Source organism: Alternaria hordeiaustralica (genome assembly GCF_023758085.1).
Source record: "Alternaria hordeiaustralica strain BMP 2776 chromosome Unknown scaffold_26, whole genome shotgun sequence".
In the NCBI taxonomy this organism is placed as follows: domain Eukaryota; kingdom Fungi; phylum Ascomycota; class Dothideomycetes; order Pleosporales; family Pleosporaceae; genus Alternaria; species Alternaria hordeiaustralica.
Window position 1 is genome coordinate 15575 of NW_026056798.1, and position 20564 is coordinate 36138.

General features: G+C 52.0%; 10 protein-coding genes across 10 annotated transcripts; 6 read left to right on the top strand and 4 right to left on the bottom strand.

Annotated features, from left to right (window-relative positions):
• Window positions 1-10: 10 nt before the first annotated feature.
• J4E84_009095 (uncharacterized protein) lies at window positions 11-1414 on the top strand (the record flags this gene model as incomplete). The annotated part of the gene is made up of 2 exons (XM_049391660.1): window positions 11-741; window positions 805-1414. 2 exons carry the CDS (start codon window positions 11-13, stop codon window positions 1412-1414), a joined length of 1341 nt encoding a protein of 446 aa, XP_049240525.1.
• A 1191-nt stretch (window positions 1415-2605) lies between these two features.
• On the top strand, window positions 2606-3505 carry J4E84_009096 (uncharacterized protein; the record flags this gene model as incomplete). The annotated part of the gene is made up of 1 exon (XM_049391661.1): window positions 2606-3505. One exon carries the CDS (start codon window positions 2606-2608, stop codon window positions 3503-3505), a length of 900 nt encoding a protein of 299 aa, XP_049240526.1.
• Window positions 3506-4551: 1046 nt separating this feature from the next.
• J4E84_009097 (uncharacterized protein) lies at window positions 4552-6931 on the bottom strand (the record flags this gene model as incomplete). The annotated part of the gene is made up of 4 exons (XM_049391662.1): window positions 4552-5016; window positions 5059-5575; window positions 6139-6407; window positions 6497-6931. The coding sequence occupies 4 exons, from the start codon at window positions 6929-6931 to the stop codon at window positions 4552-4554; spliced, it is 1686 nt and encodes a 561-aa protein (XP_049240527.1).
• A 2009-nt stretch (window positions 6932-8940) lies between these two features.
• J4E84_009098 (uncharacterized protein) lies at window positions 8941-9256 on the top strand (the record flags this gene model as incomplete). The annotated part of the gene is made up of 2 exons (XM_049391663.1): window positions 8941-8944; window positions 9024-9256. 2 exons carry the CDS (start codon window positions 8941-8943, stop codon window positions 9254-9256), a joined length of 237 nt encoding a protein of 78 aa, XP_049240528.1.
• A 1224-nt stretch (window positions 9257-10480) lies between these two features.
• On the bottom strand, window positions 10481-11620 carry J4E84_009099 (uncharacterized protein; the record flags this gene model as incomplete). Its single annotated transcript, XM_049391664.1, has 3 exons — window positions 10481-11107; window positions 11177-11541; window positions 11596-11620. 3 exons carry the CDS (start codon window positions 11618-11620, stop codon window positions 10481-10483), a joined length of 1017 nt encoding a protein of 338 aa, XP_049240529.1.
• Window positions 11621-12051: 431 nt separating this feature from the next.
• Window positions 12052-14081, bottom strand: J4E84_009100 (uncharacterized protein; the record flags this gene model as incomplete). The annotated part of the gene is made up of 5 exons (XM_049391665.1): window positions 12052-12166; window positions 12214-13650; window positions 13698-13788; window positions 13835-13995; window positions 14047-14081. The coding sequence occupies 5 exons, from the start codon at window positions 14079-14081 to the stop codon at window positions 12052-12054; spliced, it is 1839 nt and encodes a 612-aa protein (XP_049240530.1).
• A 255-nt stretch (window positions 14082-14336) lies between these two features.
• On the top strand, window positions 14337-15474 carry J4E84_009101 (uncharacterized protein; the record flags this gene model as incomplete). The annotated part of the gene is made up of 2 exons (XM_049391666.1): window positions 14337-14471; window positions 14602-15474. The coding sequence occupies 2 exons, from the start codon at window positions 14337-14339 to the stop codon at window positions 15472-15474; spliced, it is 1008 nt and encodes a 335-aa protein (XP_049240531.1).
• Window positions 15475-16120: 646 nt separating this feature from the next.
• Window positions 16121-17016, top strand: J4E84_009102 (uncharacterized protein; the record flags this gene model as incomplete). The annotated part of the gene is made up of 2 exons (XM_049391667.1): window positions 16121-16125; window positions 16209-17016. The coding sequence occupies 2 exons, from the start codon at window positions 16121-16123 to the stop codon at window positions 17014-17016; spliced, it is 813 nt and encodes a 270-aa protein (XP_049240532.1).
• A 264-nt stretch (window positions 17017-17280) lies between these two features.
• J4E84_009103 (uncharacterized protein) lies at window positions 17281-18522 on the top strand (the record flags this gene model as incomplete). Its single annotated transcript, XM_049391668.1, has 1 exon — window positions 17281-18522. One exon carries the CDS (start codon window positions 17281-17283, stop codon window positions 18520-18522), a length of 1242 nt encoding a protein of 413 aa, XP_049240533.1.
• Window positions 18523-18678: 156 nt separating this feature from the next.
• On the bottom strand, window positions 18679-19839 carry J4E84_009104 (uncharacterized protein; the record flags this gene model as incomplete). The annotated part of the gene is made up of 1 exon (XM_049391669.1): window positions 18679-19839. The coding sequence occupies one exon, from the start codon at window positions 19837-19839 to the stop codon at window positions 18679-18681; it is 1161 nt and encodes a 386-aa protein (XP_049240534.1).
• Window positions 19840-20564: the final 725 nt, after the last annotated feature.

Genomic DNA, 20564 nt, shown 5'->3' on the forward strand with positions numbered 1-20564 from the left:
CCCAGCCACCATGTCCGCACTAACCCTCAAACGTGCATCGCAAACCGCGACCAAGATCACGCGACCAGCCTTCCAACACACCATCCGCAATCTAGCAACCGTATCACCAGTACAAATAACGACCCGCAACCACAAAATCGTCGTAATCGGCGGCGGCTCAGCCGGCATATCCCTCTCTCACCAACTCCTGCGCAAAGGAAACTTTTCTCAAGACGACATCGCCATCATAGACCCCGCGCAATGGCACCACTACCAACCAGGCTGGACGCTCGTAGGCGGCGGTCTAAAAAAGAAAGAAGATCTGCGCCGCCCCTTGAAAGAGCTCATGGATCCACGCTTCAGATTCTACAACAGCGCTGTAGGAAGCTTTGCACCAGAGGAAAATTACGTCCTGACGAGTAACGGCGAGAAGATCGGGTATGAACAGCTGGTCGTTGTGCCCGGTATCACGCTTGACTATGGTAGTGTGAGTGGCTTGAAGGAGGCGTTGGAGGAGAAAGATGCCATGGTGAGCACGATCTACGACTACGCGTACTGCGATAAGGCGTATGCGAATGTGAAGAAATTCAAAAAGGGTGATGCGGTGTTTACGCAGCCAGCCGGCGTGGTCAAGTGTGCGGGCGCGCCGCAAAAGATCATGTGGCTTGCGTTGGATTACTGGAAGGATGCTGGGCTGTATCCGAAGGATATCAACGTCGCTTTTGCGACGGGATTGCCTACGATGTTCGGTGTGCCGAAATAGTAAGTCTTCTCCTCTGCCTGCCAGCATGTAAACGAGGCAGAAATGTGCTAACACCCCACCAGCGCAGCAACGCTCGAAAAGCTCCGCGAAGAACGCGGCGTAGAAGGTCTCTTCCAACACGACCTTACTTCCATCAACGGCAACACCGCAACCTTCACATCCCCCAACTCCCCCACCCCAGTAAAGAAACACTTCGACTTCCTGCACGTCGCGCCCAAGAACGTGCCTTGGGCGTTCATCAAATCTAGCGCTCTCGCAAACGAAGCAGGCTACGTTTCTGTCTCGGATTCTACAACGCAACACACTTCTTACCCCAACATCTGGTCCATAGGCGACGCGTCCTCTTTACCGACATCTAAAACCGTGGCTGCCATCACGGCTGAAGCACCGGTGTTGGTGTCTAACGTACTCTCAGCGATGGAGGGCAAGGAGCTGACGGCTAGTTACGATGGGTACACGTCTTGTCCGTTGCTGACGGGGAGGAAGGAGGTGTTGCTTGCGGAGTTTATGTATGGGGGTGTGCCGAAGGAGACGTTCAATGGGCTGCTGGGAATTGACCAAGGGGTGCCGCGGAAGGCGTTTTACTGGCTGAAGAAGGACTTTTTTCCGTGGGTTTATGGGAAGTATCATGTCAAGGGCGAGTGGGCGGGGCCGAAGGGGCTGGCTAGGTGAGTGGAAAGTGGGATGGGTTCGCGCCACGTGTGGCCGGGTAGACGAATCGTCGGCATGTGAGTGTATTTTGGCGCTTGGGAAGCTGCGGAGGCATTGTTAATCTATTTCAGAAATACCTACCTTCGTGATCTGAATCCAAGTATTATCGTAGCTGTTGCAGCAGCATACTGTGCAATAATCGTGGGCAATCGCTTGTTGCTTGTGATTGGTGGTGCTAAACAGAACTTACAGAGCTATGGCCGCGTACCGTATCAGCTAAAGGAAACTCGTCGAGATTGTGCGCCTGTTTACTGACGTCTTTTTGAACAAGTGCCTCATTGGAAGGTCAAAGCCAGATAAAGCGTTGTCGCCGGCCTGTGGCGGCGCAATTGGTTTTGCGCGGTCCGTCAAGCACCGCGACTGCGAATTGACGGGTACGTGCTCACCTGGGCAGTCTAGCGCTTGTGCCACCTCTGACACTTCCATTACCTCCGCCGTTTCTATTACTTCTACCACCCTCACCAGCCCTACCACGCCCATCACCTCCACCACCTCCACCACTTGCGATCCGCCATCAATCCCTGCAGCTAAGACATATTGGCGACCTTGCCCGTCTACCCATCTCTATTTGCACCATGACGAAACCCAACCTTCGAAGGTACCCGCGCGTACATCATCACCGGTATCTACAAGATCAACGAACTTGGTGAGAAGGAATACCACCTGACCCTGAGAACTTGGAGCGCCGTAACTGGATTTGAAGAGCGCGACGTCAGAAACTGGGTCACACAGACGGTCTTACCTTCATTGCCCTTGTTCATTGAATGGCGAGATGGCTGCCTCAGCCTCGAAGACAAGCCTGCTGCAGTTATACGTCAAGACATGATGCAGTTCATGAGCGATGACTTGTGTTGGAGAACGTTCTCATTTGGGACTGAACATGGCGGCACGGGTTGCTTTTGTACGAGCAGGGTAGGAGGATACATGACACTTTCAATTTTTCAAGGAACTGGCAACAACCACCCTGGCGACAACGTCGGCGTTTGCAGTCACCCAGTCTCTCGGATGAGGCCCCCAGAAGACGACAAAGTGGCGAATGCTTCACCGGTGCGGCCTCTATTTGCTAGCCGGGCACCGAAAACGATAATACAGCGAAGGAAACAAGAGGACATCTGAGCGTATGACACTCATGCTGGCATGCATTTCCACGACATGAGGGGACTGTATGAATGCAGTAAATGCCCAAAGCTTTGGTACGACCTGAACCTTCTAGCTTCACACGAGATCAGGTGTAAAGGCAAGGAGAGTTCGAAGTACGCGCGGTTCGACGGCGCACATCGGGCTGAATACATACCTCAGTCAACAACTGGCAAAGCGAGAGGCGTGCTCGCCGGGGCAAGGTCTTCCAGTGCCGCACCGAAAGCATGGAAGTCTGGAGAAGAAGACATGGCAAAAGGCCTACCGATATTCGCCAGAAAAGTCTTCGACACGTTGATTGACGACCACGGTAGCGACCTGGATGTCCCGGGAACACTTGTCGCGTTGTATGACGTCCACACGTCATGCGTTCCAACGGGAAAGTACTGCCAAGCACACACTACCATCGATCCGTCCATAAGGTCGTACTATGCTCGCGCGTACAAGTCTACCAACACGATCGACAAGAGCTTAGAGGATTTCGCCGCTCGCGGGATCAAGCCCTTCGTCCTGTCTATAGGTCTAGATGGCCTTGCGTGCAAGGTTGAACTGATACTCCCGTGGCTCAAACGCTCGCCGCCATTCACCCTAATAATCCGGGAGACTGAGTTAGTATATGGTATGGAAGCAGCATATTTCCCTCGGCAAGAATTCAGCTTTCACCATGGGCTTTTCGAGTCCCACGACCTCCTTGCGGGATTGTCCACACAAACGGCGGTAGATGACGCCGACAAGAGCCTACTGGTGGCCTGGAAGGCTTGCCAAGACTGGAAAGACTACGGTCAAGCACACAACGGTCGCTCGATTGGGCGCGACGGCGAACCGCAACGCGTGCTCAAGAAGGCAAAACGTGGCCCAAAGATATCGCCCGTGGCTCCGACTGGCAGAATCACCAACATTCTCAAAGCAGCATGAGCCACACAAGGACATAGATCATGCAAACCGCCACGACTACATTATACCTGGTCTTTACGACTCTACGAAGTCACGACACCCTCGCTACGTGTTTATCTTCCTACCATTTATCTGTTTAATTGTTACGCCGGTAGAGCATGTCATATGCCATATGGCGAGGAACTCTCGGACTACATCAATTGAGAAGGTCTCGCTAAAATAGTTGGCGAGAGGAGGTAGAAGACTAGCACGTCTCGTACTACGGTTTCGTGTATACGAGATGGCGACATAGGCGTTAATGACACTCATCTCGATAAACACAGTAGAGAGTTGTGTATACATCATTGTCTTCAAAAAGCGGATTGAAGGCGTATTTACGCTATGTCCTTCGGGGTCTAGACGGGCACGTAGCAGACTACGTCAAAACCTTTGTTCGAAGACGTCGCCAGGTCCAAGATGGTCATGAGAGGGCAGCTCGGTGACGACGCCGAGATCATTGAGTGTCTTCCGCCAGGAGGAGCGAGGATCCATTGCGATCAGGTGAGCAGCGGTTAGGAGATGTCCACAAACGCCACCAGATTTGCGGCCTCCACTGGCCGAATCTCATGGAGTACCTGTACCAAGCCCTTTCAACGATGGCTTTACGTATTCAACAGTCGCGCAACGCGGGCACGCGCTATCACCACCAACGGGATATGTTATCTCCTAGCCGTTGTTTAGTATTAGGATTCATCTTAACGATAGCTATTGTAATCTTCCCTGTCAGCTTTGACAATTAGTTATATCGATGGTGCACTGTATAGTAGCTTCCTGGCTATCCCCTGTCATACAGCTAGCATCCTGGCAACTCTAGCTGTAGCTTTCTAGTGCACGTATTGGCCTTAGTCATCGTTATTCATGCTGCAACGTAGCCATCCAGCTGGCTTATGCGTGTCACTTGTAAGTTCTCCAGAAGCTATCTTCTCTCCAAAGGCATGTCTGTCACTGGTGGATTGGAGCTGACCACACCGGCTTCGTGGCGCCTCTGGTAAATGCCCTCGATCAACAGTCGCACGATCGGAGCCGACCTACTCTACCGATCTGCCCTTGCCCTTGCCTTTGGCCTTTGTGATAGCATCCTCCTTGGCTGATTGCACGTCTTTGTCGTCGCGGCCTCGCACACGATCCCGGACTATGCCGAATACACCTTTCGCGATCTCCTCTGTCGTCATCTTCTCCCGGTCCTCGAGGCCCTCACTTGCAGATTGCAGCTCACCAAAAGCGGCAAACATGGAGTTGGCTTTCTTGATCATGCCCGCCTCATGCAGCTCCTGGTAAGTTCCTTCGGTGAACAAGCGCACAATTTCGACCTCTTCTTCTTGTCCAAAACGATAGACTCGTGAGGCCGCCTGATGCTCTGTAGCCCAATTGAACGCCGGCTCAACATGCACGACGGTAGCACAACGATGTTGAGCGTCATGGTCAGCGATGTTGAGAGCATACGTTGTTATGAGGATTTGCGGCATGTCCTCTTCGTTGAAGGCCCGGATATTCTAGTGACGCTCGTCCGGAGGCATGTTGGTGTCCAGGAGGACCGCACGAATTCCAAGGAACTCCACAAGCTTCAGGAACATCTCAGCAGATCTGGGGAATTGGAAGGTTGCGAAGATCTTCCGGTGGCTGGCGACCTTGGTGTTACCCAAGATCACCCGCTGGATTTCCCAAAGCAAGTACTTTATCCTGGGCGAGCCCCACAAGAATTGCCGTAGAACCTCTTCGTCGCTATCCAGCGGGCGATCTATATCCTCTGGGTTCAAGGCTCCAGCTGTCTTCATCCTCGCGGTGAGAAGAGGGAGAACCTCGCGCCGCTGCGCACGGATGGCCGCCGTCGACATATTGTCGAGCCCGGAGAAGCCGATGTGCGTACACAGCACCGACAGCTTTGCGAACTTGGATCCGATCTTTGCTAAGTCCGTCTTGGAGTCCTTCACCTTCGCGCTCTTTGCCACCGAGGCCGCTTCGACGTGCTCGGCAAACTCACGCTGGTATCTGTCTTCCCGCTCGTTGTAGGTAGCCAAGTCATCAGCGGTAGTCAGGGCTTCCCCACGAGGACTGACACAGGATCTTTTCATCGCTTTTCAGTGGGCGATTCTTATCTTCCGAGTTCAAGGCTCCAGCTTTCTTCATTCTGGCGGTGAGAAGATGAAGACCCTCCTTTCGCATCGCGCGAATTGCCCATATTGACATTCGAGCCATGAGAACCCAATGTGGGTGCAGAGCACCGAAAATTTGGAGAATCTGGAGCTGGGGCTTCTATGCACTGCCTTTCTGGGTTTCTTTTGGCGGCCGTATGCTTCCATGTAGCTACCCAGGGTGTCGCTTTCGAATTGTCAGACAACTGTAAATGGTTTGTATTCCTCTGCAATATTTATATATTGATACCCGGTATCTTCTTGTTGGGTTTTAGGCTTCTAACTATGTATAATCCCATGGATCAAACCATCGGTAAAGCTAGTGTCTTCTCCAAGCTGATTGATAACATTGTTGGACAGATGGATTAAGGAATTGTAGGCTCCTCGATACCTACATCACGAAAGCATGAACCAAAAACAAGTTCAATGTTTCCTCTGGTCTCGACAACGTCATTACTGAGCAAGTTTCTTGACAGAACCAACATGGCAAGGATCTTGTGGACGCGTGTGGCGACGATCTTTACATCCACTTCATCCATGATGGCCTTCTTGATATGCCTTCCAATGTAATAACGGAAGGCTGCTGTTGAACAGCACTTCAAGCTGTCAAGATTGGCCGGGTGGTAATTGTCGTATGGGTTTTCTGGGAAAGGTGCTGGTGTGTCTACCAGTACTGATCGGCCATCCACCTTCTGCCGGGATTTACGGTCGAGACTTGACAGTTGGTCGCGGTGGTACTTCAGCAGCGCGGTCTAGTACGCGCACTACCAGCCGTACCATATCTCTGTCCTGATCTCCATGTCACCAAGACCATCCATCGAGTTGTAGTCGCTCTTCTAACCCCCGATCGACTCAGAGCGGTCCTTAACGACAGTGTGATGCAGTGCCTGGAAGAAGCGATCGAGTAGTACTTGTTACTATTCGAGACCCTGGAATAGTACATATCGTTGGGGCTCTCCTGAACCGGAGCCGGCACGTCCTTCACGATGATACGACCGTCGATCTTCGTGTGGTCTTTGCGATCCAGGCTTGGTGGACGATCACCGTTGTATCTTATGAGCGCAGGCCAGTGCGAGCACTGCCACCCGTCTTCGATGGACTCCTTGATTTGTTGAGCATCTAGCTCGTCCACCAAGCTGCAGTCGCTGTGCCAATCCTCGAGGGGCTCAGAGCGGTTGTTTACGCCGGTCGCCAAGCCCTCATTGAACTGGTCATACCGCGACTCTCGAACCTTGTCAGTGCTGTGGTTGAGTTTAGGTTGGCGACCCATCCCCATCCGACGAACTCCAGGAAAGCCAAGTACCCATCAAAGTCCAGGATAGTGTCAACAACAGACGAACCTGTGAAGACAGCATTGAAGTAGGCGTCAAACGACATCAGGACTTTTCCTTGGCGAGTCCGATCACATCTACGGATGCATTGAGCCTCATCAAGAATGATGCGGAGAAAGAGCTTGTGCCGTTGCCCACGCGCACTCTGGGTATCTTTCAGGTTTTGTAGCTGGCTGTAATTTGCCACCACTACTGTGTGGCCCGCACGAGCTGACACGTACACGCTGCGCCTTTCGTCGAAAAGGAGTCGCTGCTTGCGAGCACCAGCTTCCTCGCCGTGGTTGTAGACGTCACCGTCGATTTTCAGTTGATTGATATCGCGGCTTGCCTCGTCTTTTCGCACTTGCGGATGCATTGTCTTACGTCCTATATGATCCTCAAGAGTCTATCGCGTTCTCCTCACTTCCTCTTGCCGTCTTTGAAGACTTGGAGCTGATTGTATGTAGCCGCCGCAACGGTTGGACCTGCTCGGATTGACGCATAAGCTGCGTGCTTGGGGTAAAACAAGAGGCGCTCCCTCCGAGCTCTGGGTGGTTGACTGTATTGTAGACGTCTCATTCGGTCGATCTTGTGACCGTGGTAGTATAATTCTCTGAAGTGGTCCTGGTTCATCAGTCCTCCGCGCGCCGGGCATCGACTCGGAGTTGCCATAGATAGTGATGACGTCCCGCTCGGTCAGACTAGCGCGAGCATCGCGTAGAGCCACCTGCCACGAGAACATTAGTGGCGACTGGCGTCCTATCGTTCACCATGGCATGTGATACAGGCGAGGTAATTGAGTGAGGCGCTAGACCAGTCGGAGTAGCTAGCTTTTGAAACAGAAACGGACCCGGTGAGGTGGGCGCTCCTCCAGTGATTGGGGTAGGCGTTGCTTCGGTTGAGTGAGTTACCAGGTCAGTCAGAGCACCTAGATGGGGTTGGTTGAGGGCGGCAAAGCCTTTGATCGCGGAAAGAAAGACCGAATGTCCTGCGTCTTGCGGGCCAGGGCGACTTGGGTTGGCTTCTTACGCACCATCTTATACTGTCTAGGCATCGTAGTGCGAGTGAAGGGTGGTGGGATGAAGAAACTTGTTTCGCGACGCGTTATGATCTTAGCGAGACGGCGCGTCACGCACGCGAACTGCGCTCCACCGACCGCGTAGAAACAAATTGAACTGCGCGAACACACTATCTCAGTGCTGGTAGAGTGAACTTCCATAGTATTGCTAGCTCCAGGGAGACACGCACACTGTGCGTATGTTAAGTTTTGTTGAAATGAGCATTAGGTCAGTCAAGGGTTCCTCTGGACCCTGTTGGAAGCGCCAAGGCCGATGCGACTGCCTGTATCGTAGGTGAAAGTGAGAGAAGAGAAAAGGTGAAGGCAGAATCAACGCTACCAGGACCATTTAAGCTCTTTCCACCCTTTTCTTACTGCCTGTCTTCACACCACCTCGCCACATCCTCTGCGACTTGCACTTCGGAAAGAGATGAATACCGATCAGAACAGCGCTGATCCTGGTGCTGGCAAAGCGATGGCGTGGCGAGAGAGTCCCGGAACTGTACAGCCGGATGCCAACTTCACACTGTACGAGCTGGAGCTCACCGACGGCAACTTCCCAGGACATATTCAAATCGCGATTCCAAAGCCCCCGTCCACGGACAGCACCCACCCCAGCTCTTCCCACTGCGAAAACACCAACTCGAAACGTCTGCATCCTTCGGCGTCTACAAATGCGAGGAATTTGAAGCGTAAACGCACTGGTGATGATGCAGCTCGAGCATCGAAAAGGGCCCCATCACCAACGTTTTGTGGGGGAAGAATTGCAGATCTAAGAGGTCCACCAATGGCCATACAGCCAGCATCGAAAAGGGCCCCATCACCAACGTTTCGTAGGGGAAGACTTGCAGATCTGAGAGGTGAACCGATGCCCTTACAGCCAGAGGTTCCTCCTGTGGACACATTCGAGTTCTTGGAATGGGTAAGAAGCGAAATAGTGGGTTATGCGCCAGCAGTTGCCAAACGAATGCTATCAGCGATCGGCTGTTTGAGAGGTCCAGATACTCGGGAGCTTGGCTTCGAGATTGCGTTGAAGATTTTGGGCAGACACACAGCCACGCTGGTGGAAGAAGCGAAAGAGATGAAAACCAGGTACGACAAGGTCCAGAAGTCAGGTGGCCCTGGCGCTAAGTCTGTCTTGCGAACTATCGAACAGGCAACTCGTCAGCTCGACAAGAGAAGGGACGATTTCGCCGAGCGAGTGACGGCTTTCGAAGCGGAAGCGAAGGCATGAGGTGGGATGACAAGAGACGCAGCGAAGCCGTCCGTGGACAGCATTGTTGATGTCGGCTCTCCCAAGTTGTCAGTCAGTTAGTCATGGTTGAGTAGTCATTGGTTTGACCGGTCAGCAATTAGTCCTTCCGCGAGGCTCAAGTACATAGGTACGTGGCTATACTCCCGAGGTCGTCCATTCACTTCATACACGATCTTCCCCCTTTTGTTTTGGCGCTTGCCGACAGCTTAGGCTAACGACCATTACCTTAGAATACGTACGGGAAACAACATACTCAATGAACCAGCATTGAGATTTCAGGATTTATCGGAGCTCTGCATTCCTCAAAGGTCTATTGTCGAATAGTGATGGGATGATGGTAAGAGATGTTCGAAGTTATCAAGTTCAAGTTCAGCTCAACGTCCCCGCACTTACCGCCCGATTACCCGTCAAACCTCCAGCCCCACGAACACGTCCCACCTTCCTGTCGCCACAACTCAACATTTCTAGCCCTCCTCCACGAGATCCACCCAAAATTTCAGTTCTCGATCTCCAACGCCGGCATTCTATTGTTGACATTGTGTAAGTATCAAGTCCAAATTTCTTCATCAATCAGCAACCAATTCACAGAATTGAAGGCACTTTGGCGTACGAGCTACCCAGTCCATCTATCATCAACGCTTGCTAATCCCAAATTTCAGGGAGTGGTTAACGCGCTGGCCTGCTAGTCCTCTGTCTAGAGGGAAGTTAGCCAGTTCCTTCGGGAGCGTGTGTTCGAATCACACAGGTGTCGCTTTAAGGCGTTGTGGCGGGTAAGCTACATCTTCTCTAAACCTCCAAGCCCGCTTACTAATTTCGGGTTTCTAGAGTGGTTATCGCGCAAGACTAGAAATCTTGTTCCTTCGGGAGCGTCAGTTCGAATCTGGCCAACGTCGTCTTTTTGCTCTAGTGGTGGCCTCGTGGTGGTGGTGGTGTTGATAGTGCGATGTTGAGATTTACTTTTTTGGGGCGGGGGAGTTGGGCTTGAACGTTAGAACATTAATGCGAAGCCTGCAGTAATCTTGTCTTCTAAGGAACATCAAACAAGTGCGATGGTGCTGTAGCATGTTGAGTAATATTCAACGTGCACTGAAGACATGGTTCAAGTACTTCTGTATCTTGTTGAATGCTGTGATTAGACTTGAGGTTATTGGCTGATCTCTCGTGATCTCCTTACCTACGATACCCTTCTACATTGACGACCTCCTAATCGATAGTACAGATGACCTTGCCCTTAGTCTTGTTCTCCTCCAACAGCCTATGCGCATCCTGCACCTTCTCCCATGGCAGCACCTTCTCCACAAACAGCTTGAAGCTTCCGTCCTTCATCTTAGGCAACGCATGCTCCACAAGCTGATCCCTCAGCTTGCCTTGGTAGTCCTCGTCTCTCGATCGCAGACTGCTTCCAACAAAGGTACACCTCTTCCTGATGAATGCGCTGATATCTGTTCCCTCAGGCACCTTGGTTCCACCCATGAAGCCCAGATTAACAATAACACCATCTTTGGCGATAGCATCAAGGTTTGCTTGGAAGTAGGATGCACCGATGAAATCCACGATGATGTCTACGCCCTTGCCATCTGTAGCCTTCATGACCTCTTCCGCCCAGTTCTGAGATGTTGTGTTGAATGCGGCGGTTGCACCGAGTTCTTTGACGGCGAAGTCGCATTTGGCGTCTTGACGTGCGGTTGCGTAGACGGCGGAGGCGTTATCGGCGAGGGAGAGTTGGATACCGGCGATCGAGACTGAAGAGGCGGCGGCGTGCCAGAGGATGGTTTTGCCAGCAGCGAATTGGCCGACGAGGTACATGGCTTGGGTTGCTGTGATCCAGGTCTACGAGGACTTTGTTAGCAAAACGATAATTTACGGTGCGCTGGACGCTACGAGAAGGCATTGACTTACCTCAGGAATACCCGCGCATTGCTCCCAAGTCAACTCCTTTGGTTTCCGTACCAACATATGTGTCGACACTGCAATGTACTCGGCATACGCTCCTCCATATGCCAGACCAAAGACCTCGTCTCCCGTCTTGAAGCCCTCCTTGCCCCCGCCTTCTGCGCTCAACTCTGCGATTGTACCCGAGAACTCTACACCAAGGATCTTTGAAGCACCAGGGGGTACTGGGTACATTCCTTCACGTTGCAATAGGTCCATGCGATTCAGACCAAAAGCTTTGATCTTGACGAGCGCTTGCGACTTTCCGAGCTTCGGCTTGGGGATGTCGGTGATGTGGAGGTTCTCGATTGGGCCTTTGCCATCTTTGATGTCTTCGCGAAGTTAGCGGATTCAGCGTTGAAAAGTACAATGATATCGGTACGCACCTACTGCGCGCATCGTGTCGCTCATTGTAACAGTCGAATGGGGTTGTTGGCCGTTGAAAATGAATACCAGTCAATTGAAAGGTGGAAAAGTGGCGCTTTACAATTAGTGAAAGGTTGTCAGAGAGATTGTCAGATTGTCAGATTGTCAGATTGTCAGAATGTCAGAAATTCATAAGGAAAGTGGTAGTCTGTTCCGAGGCCATTCCGGTAGCTACGGAAATGATTGGTAATGACGTTTGAGGGGCAGCTAGTCATTGAGCTTGAGCTATAGTGGGGTCGGACAACATAGGCCGCGGCAATAGACTCGTAATGGTATGGTACAACTTGCTTCATTCGGGGGTTTGTCCGCGCGGAACGTCGTGTGCATCTATCTAACATCCATCATTCGAAGCTCTCATGTACATTACTAAATACTACCAAACGTGATGCAGTCGCTCGAAAGAGACAAGCACGATTCTAGTTGACGAACAAGGTGTCGTCGTCGATGTTGTACTGCTTGATGAGCTGAGCCAGCTTGTTGGCCTCCGCGGCGTAGTTGAGCTTGTTCAAGTTCTGAACCTGATAACGCGGCCTGCAGAATATTAGCAGATGTCAAACCACGACGTGCAGTATACTCACTTTGGCTGATCCTGGTATGTCTCCATCTTTGCCCGCACCCTGAAGTTGAACGTCTTGCATGTAGCCTCTTGCATGACATTCATGAAGTTTTGCGTGTTGTTCTCATCATCTTCCATCTTGATCTTCATGGCATCGTTTGCCGACATGCCAACAATGTCTTGTCCAGCTTCGTCGAAACAGCTGAGCCACAGCGTGCCAGTGTGGTCGCCAACGTTGACGCTAAGCACATAGCGGTATTGAGGTTCAGGGTAGGTAGCCTGGCACTTCTCGCACCACCAGGCACCAGGGTTCTCCTCAATGACCTTCTTGTTGCAACCGGTGTTCGAACACGCAGGGTATGCAATGGTAGTATTCTTGACGTACAAGACAGATGCTCGGAGGCTTAGCCATGTGGGTGTGTCTTGGAGGTAAGCTTCCTCCTCGATGACTGCCGAGATGGGTTTGACTTCGTTCTTGGAACCACCTGAAGCCGAGGTCAAGTTCTGGTGTGTAGAGAATGTCGCAGTCTGTCCAGCAGCATTGAACCATCCTTGCAGCTTGTGAGCCTCATCAATGTCTGGGTCTACCATCATAGTGCCAGAGCTCAGCAGACTCAGGCTTCGTCCGCCAAAGTCGGAGACCTTGGCTCCCTTGAATGCAATAATGGATTCTAGCGGCGCTTCGAAGCTCTCGGCGGCTTTGCCCCAGATGGTAAGTCTGACAGACGTCTGGCTGTCATCGGCTAGTGTCAATTCTCGCTTGCTGTAGTCCTTGTTGGTGTTCTTCGATGTTATCGTAGTAACCTCTGCGACCTCCTTCAAAACACCGATAGTATCGACCGTTGCGTCCTTCTCGATGGTGTTCAGGTCACCAATCTTGGTGAAATTGAATCGTATCTGTGGTTTGTTCTCCTGATCCTCCGCCTTCTCAACTTCGGTGTCGCGTTCGAATTGCAGTTCGTAGTCGTTAGGCAGGTTGGAGAATTGCTTCTTAGCAAGCGTGACTCGGCAAGGTGCTGAAATGTAGTATACGGTGCCCACCTCGAAGACGGGGTAAAGCTTATCGGCGATTTCGGTGAAAGCCGTCGCTCGGATCTCGCCGGTGTCATCGAGTAGGTTTACGCTGAACAGCTTGCCCGTTCCCTTCTGGTTGTGCCATTCTTTCATATCGCTCTTGGCTGTGCATCGTGCGCGGATAGTCCACTTGTGTGCATATGGCGAAAGAGACTCGATGGGGTAGAGGTTGGGATGCGAGGAAGTACCGGGATTGCTCTGGTGAGTAGGGAGGGATCGCTGTTGTTGTTGAGGGGCAGGCGCGGGCTTCGATCCGTAGAAGTTGTTGCCTGAGATGGCTGCGGGTTGTGCCTCAGCGGCCTTGGTGTCGAGAGCTTCGGGCTGTCCAATCTTGTCGAGTTCGCCGTATTGCGACAGGACCTCCAGTTCCATGATGATCAGGATGCTGGCAATTGTTAGGACAGAAGACTTATCAGGGAAGAAAATACGTACTTCTTATCCTTGACACGCTGAGGGTTGTACTTGAGGAGGCGAACTATCGAGCCCTTCTTAAGCTGACCAGAAGTGACAATGTCGTTGGCGGCTGCATGGGATTAGCTACGTCCGTATAGTGCCTGCGCTTGACTTACTCGTCGCGATCATAGTCTGTATGAAGTTGCGAATGTCGCTCAAGACAACGCGGAAGCGCTGCACTGGGTTCGCCTCGCCCGCCTTGGGCTCCATCGTCTTGATCTGCACGCATTGCAGGACGGGATTTTCTACGAAGCAGCCGCTGGGCTGGAAGATGCTCCTAGGCGGTGTCAGAGTGCGACATAGAATTCTTCATCGTGCCATTACTCACTGAATAGCGCCTTGCGTGATTGCTCCCTCTGCCATGGTGACTGTGTATGTGTGTTTGCGTGGTGTTGAGATGGCGTGTGTCGGTGGCGGGCACACGTCGAAGATGAGAAAGCGCGTCGACGCGTCTCGACACGTGACTCAGTGGCCCCGCTCTAACCGCATCCACGCGTCCAAGTGGCTCTGGGGCTGTGCGGGGCTACGTAATTGGCTTGGACCCTTCACAGCCAGCTGCAGCTCACTCATACCAGCTTTCGCGTATATCGACTCAACACTACACAATCTACAGAAATCATGGCGGACAACGACATTGCTACGCGCGCACCCGAGAGTGATGCGCAGGAGAAGCCTCAAGAGCAAGCCCAAGAGGCAGCAGCGGAGAGCGTCTTCCCCGGAGACACCAGAGCGCAAGAAGGGCCAAGCATGGGTGTAAGTCAAGTCATTGTCACAGGAAACTGCACATGCATGCCCAAAGTTCTGTTGCTCAAGATACCTTGAGTGTGTTGTGGATACCTGCATCTAGTGCCCCAGCTCTTACTCCCATATACTGATTATCCAGGAACACTGCACCACAGATCGTCCAACACCTTCCGGCGAGAAACCTACCGGCGACCTCACGAAGCTAGGCGGCGTCGAATGCTACATCGCGAAACCGGCCGACTACCCACACTCGCCCTCAAAGCTCCTGCTTATGCTGACAGGCGGCACTGGCGTCAAGTCTACAAACAACCAGCTGCAGGCTGACAAGTACGCTTCGGAAGGCTACCTCGTCGTCATGCCCGATCAGTTCGACAACGACCCAGCGCCGAACACTGTTGACATGACAGAGATACCCAAGGAAGCATCATGGCTAGAATCGGTCAAGCTGAGGACCGCAGAGGGCATCAAGTCATTCATGATTGACATGTGGCTCGCTCGGCATACTCCTGAAAAGGTCCTTCCGCTGCTGCACAAGGTTGTTGAGAGTGCAAAGGAAGAGTACGCCGATGCTGTTGCCAACGGTGGAGGAATCTATGGCATCGGCTACTGTTTCGGCGCCAAGTACATCCTCATGTTGGCATCCGAGCTGCCTGACACTGTTGCCTGGGGTCAAGAAACACAGAAAGATGTAGAGCAAGGCACGACGAAGAAAGAACCCGTTCTTAAGGCCGGCGCTGTTGCGCACCCAACCATGACATACAAAGAGGACCTCGAAGCTGTCAAGTCACCCGTCTACATTGCCGCGGTCAAAGACGACCCTATGTTCTCGGAAGAAGACGCATTGACACCTGGTCGCAGAGCCATGGAGACGAACAAAGTCGAGCACGAGGTTCAGGTCTTCGAGGGCGTACCTCACGGTTTTGCTGTATACGGAGACTATGAGGATGCCAAGATCAAGCAGTCACAAGCGCAAGCTTTCGGTCAAATGTTGGGCTGGATACAGTCTCACTAAGGCTGTTGTACAACAAATATACGTGCCTTGGCATTCTACGGATGCGTACCATACGCACACGATCCGGCTATGTTGGTACCACGGCGTTACGGTAGGTAGGCATGGCGAAAGCCAAATCTGAATTCTATCTCATCAACGATCCAATTAGACATGGAAAGCTTTTGTGTCTTTTATGTTTCCTCTGACGCGTTTTCTGTCTCATTGTACGTTCTTGCTGCATCTGCTAAAATGCATTCTAGTGGCAAGCTTGTTTCCGATAGTCTAACCTTGATATGCAGCAGATCTTCAAGACTGTTCCGCGTCACTTTGAGTATCGTGCGTCTCTTTTACGCCCCAATTCGACGGCTTAGGCAAAACGTCAGAATGGGGTGATATACCCTGCAATATTCCTGATGGGTAACCGCTTCAATGCACTGATCCCTGCTCCAACGTCATCCATCGGGATACTGTAATTGCATGCAGAAATCCAAGACTGCCATATTCTCCCGGCGTCACAAAGCTCTTGTGGCGGTCAAGACGTGAGCAAATACATATAAGCTCGAAGTTCGAGGAGAATCATTCAATGTCAGAATCAGATATTCATCGCTCATACTCCGCATCATGAATTCATTACTTCTACTCGCCGTTGTTATCATCCAGCTTCACCATGTTGTCGGACTTACGATCGCATCCTATCCCCTTTGGATAGAGCGGACGCCTCAGCCCTACGCCATCGAGAACTTCTACAACGGCAGTACGCCTGCAATTCTCATATCAGGTGGTGTCCCCGACATCCTTTCCAACCAAAGCGTCGACCTCAGCGCCAACGCCGAAACACCAAGTATCAGACAATATGTCGATCACCGCAACATCCGCCTCATCTACGTCATCTGCGAGGTTTCGTACCGCCTCGTCGCCGATAGAAGGAAGGGTATCAACAAACTTGAAGATCTGAAGGGCAAGAGGATTGGCAGTTTTCTGGGTTCGAGTGCGGAAGTGTTCGTACACAATATGATGAGTAGTGTTGGTGTGAAGGATAATGAGTACGAAGGGGTTAATGCGTGGTGGTGTATGAAGACGCCGTGTGCAAACGATACTCTGCCGTACCTTCTCAACAACGGAAGCCTGGATGCGTTCGGTATTTGGGAAACTTCTGTTGAGCTTGGCGCTAGGGCTTTGGGGGATGACGCGATCATCTTCCAAAACGCATCAATCTACAGAGAAGTCTATGCGCTTTTCTCTACTACAGAAGCTCTCGACAATCCCTCGAGGCGCAAGGACATTGTGGAATTTGTGAGGGCGCTTGACAAAACACGGGACGTATTCACGAATACGCCGAAGGAAAAGAATGTTTTTGATTACGTGGCTAAGACTGTTGATGCAGATGTGGAGGTTGTGGAGGCTGTTTGGAAACACCATAACTGGAGTGGACGGTGGGATGATGGGATGATAGACTTTTTGGTCGAGGAGGATGGGTATCTAGCGAAGCAGGATAACAGGACGATCACTCCGAGGGAGGAGCTGGAGAAGATGTTGGATTCGAGTGTTATTGATGAGTTGTAGAGGATGAATTAGGGTCATTTTCTGGGACTACATAGCTCAATACTGGCTGGAGGGGTACCTGAGCTGCAATGCATGTTGCAAGGCTATTTTGGCGTACTCTTGCAATTCAGTATAGCTTTGGCCTTGAGGAGAGGGAGAGGCTCAATGACACTGCGCTATCCACCAGCTGGACCCTGCATGACTCGCGTCTCAGTAAATTTCCAGGCCCCTCAACTGCCCCTCCAGACACTTGGAGAACACAACACCAACACTACTGACATAATCATGGACGACCCGGAATTCGATACTCAGACTGATCTCCAGACGCAGAGCATATTGCTCGCCGCTGCGAACCACGACACCGCCTCCCTCCGCAACCTTCTGCGCAACTCTTCCGCGAACGTCCAAGATTCCGAGACTGGTTTTACGCCTCTGCACGCCGCAATCGCTGCCTGTGAGCCCGACGAAGATGACGCAAAACAAGTCAACGGAAACTCAAATGGAGAAGCAGCGGACGGGGCGGAAGATGCGAAGAACGAAATGGACAGCGCTGTAAAGACCCTCAAATTCCTTTTCGAGAACGGTGCGATATGGAACGACTTGGATTCAAATGGCGAAACACCGGGATGCATCGCGCATCGATTGGGCCTGAAGGAACTATACGAGCTCTGTGTCGACGCAGGCGTGCGCGCAGAGATGCTGCTGAGTCGCATGGAGCAATACCAGCTTCTTGGAGACGATGATTCAGACGAAGAGGACGAGGAGGATGATGAGGTGGAAGAGGTGGCTGAAGGCGTCGAGGTAGTGGACATCAGCCAGGAAGAAACACAAGGCGATGAATCAACCGAGAACCCCAATTATCTCTCTTCCAAGCTCACGTTCGACCGCGACCGATTACTGGACGATTCTTCGAACGGAGTCATGATGGAATGGGAGACAACACTCATGCGCAGATCTGCCGAATTATTGGTGCCGGCAGAAGGGCTTCGCGTTCTGAACGTCGGTCATGGAATGGGTATCATCGACGGTATTTTGCAGGAAAAGAAGCCAAAGGCTCACCACATCATCGAGGCACACCCAGATGTCATCAAGCGCATGAAAGAGCAGGGGTGGCATGAGAAGCCGGGCGTTGTCATCCACGAGGGCCGCTGGCAGGACATTGTACCAGGCCTGGTCGAAAAGGGCGAGCTGTTCGACGCGATCTACTTTGATACCTTCGCCGAAGAATACAAAGCACTACGCGAGTTCTTCACAGAACATGTCATCGGGCTCCTCGATCCTGCCGGTGGTTCCGATGGCGAAGGAGGCAAGTTCGGCTTTTTCAACGGCATGGGAGCAGATCGCCAGATTGTCTACGACGTTTACAACAAGATCGTAGAATTCGATCTCTTCGAGGCTGGTTTCGACACAGAATGGGAAACGGTCCCTGTACCGAACTTGGATGATAAGGGTGAATGGGAGGGTGTGAGGCGGAAGTACTGGGTACTCAATGAGTACAAGCTGCCGACATGCAGTTTCATCGGTTGAGAATAGATAATTCCAATAATTGATCTGGAGATGGACTTGATGATGAACAGTATTGGAGAATCTATCAAGCGATTACGGAGACTTTCCAGGCTCGATGAAGCGATTCTTCCAAGCCTTACTCCGGAACACCGCGCTGAAAATAAGATGCGATAATCTCTAGTTGCCATTCAAACCGTCCATGAGACCGTGCATCTGTAGCAGCTTGTTATATCGGTTCTGTTGCGGTTCAACCAACTGCTTTGCTGCCTCCGCCCCTACGACAGGCATCGCCTTCAGTCCATCATTCTTCAACTTCTTCGGAACCATCCTAGGATCCAGCAAGCCGACCTGCACAAGAACAGAAGCTTGATCCCAATACATATGCTCTGAAACCAGCTTGTCTCCTCTTACCGCCACGATACTGACCATGGGTATCTCCACCCGCTTGTTCGTTGGCGGCACGCCTGGCAGCACCCAGTCAACCTCGTCCGAATGCGTAAAAGACACGACCATCTCGTCCACTATACGGTTGACACCCATAGTCCTCGAGACCAATCGTATGGAAAAGTCATCCACCAAACTAGGTACGAAGAACTCTCCGTAAAACTCCGCAAGCTTCTTCCTTCCCACCCCACCCTGCATAGTCGGCAAGATCGTGACATGCGGACTATCCTGCGTCATGTTCTTCACCACACTCATACTCGCTCGATCTGGGTCGTCGTCTTCGAACCTCGCGTTCCAGTGACTCAGCGCAATCGGTTCTAGGTCCACGTTCTTTCCAAATCCTTTTCGTATACATGCTAGCGCTCTTGTCCATGCCAGGTTCGCCTCCACCTCCGAATACGCTCGCGAAGATGGATCCGCAAATCCCGTGGCACACTTCTCGTACCGATACAGCTTCCATTCGCACATATCTGGTCTTGGGCTAGACTGGCTGAGTCCCGCTATGTGGACTTGCAGCTGATGCGAATTCGGATACATGGTCTTTGGGCTCGGTAACACACTTGGGTAAAACGCTATGATAGCGCAGCATTTCGCCAACGGCTTCTGTGCTGTTTTCAAGACGACGCTCGCTGCGTCGCCATAAGCTATTATCGCGTAGTTCTCGCCCAGGTTCAAATTTATGGATAGTTCTTTCAGGGACCGGATGTAGGCTGCTTGGTTTTGCGTGTTGGGATCGTAGGGCAGGTATTGCGCATCGTAGCCTTCTTCGCGCCAGGACAGCAGCGCTTTCTCTGGGGCTGGTAGAGCGCAGGTGAGATAAATGCGCGGCGGGCCGGAGTTGAATTTCAGGAAGCCGCCTGTTCCGGGCTTGTTGTCGAAGGACGTTATGGACATATTGGGCGATGGGGAAGCGAGTGTAGCTAGGCAAGCGCTGCCGAAGACGATTCGAGTGTGAACACAACGTCTTCGGCGCGCGGGGCTGGGCCTTCAACGGCTTTTCATTTCTTGTTTCTCCGCTGCGAGGCGCGTGGCCCTGATCCCCAGCCACATCGACCAAGTTTCATGTGGAAAGCTCGGGGTTCGACAATGCGGGATGACGTCATGTTCGAGATTCGGAGTGGGGCACTCGCGTGGCATGTCTGCGACGGCAGGCAACAACGAGTGTTTATCTCGTGCTTATGCTCAAGACCTATAGGAACGCGAATGAAACCTGCAAGGTAATTCATCTTCAAGAAAGCCCTTCACTCTTATTTCCCGGTGTATCCACAGGTTCTTCTGTTCTTCTCACGTACGAACCGCAATGACCAAATTCCCGATTCACGTTCAGCTCCACAGCCGCTACAACGTCTTCGACGCATCAGAGAAGCTACCATTCAGTGTAGTGTTTGGTCTTTGTCGGTTACAAAAGTCTGATACAGACCCTCGATCAATACTGATTGACACAGTCGGTTCAGTCTTCGATGTGCCTTACGCCATAGCGCATGGCCTGTTAACCCTGCATGAAGAACGCCCCGGGGAAGCTAGGCAATGGGTTGAAGTGGATGTAAGCTCGCTTGGAGAGGTTGATGCGAACAATCGAGGTTGCATTTCAGTTCCATCCCGGGTTCATCGAACAAAGA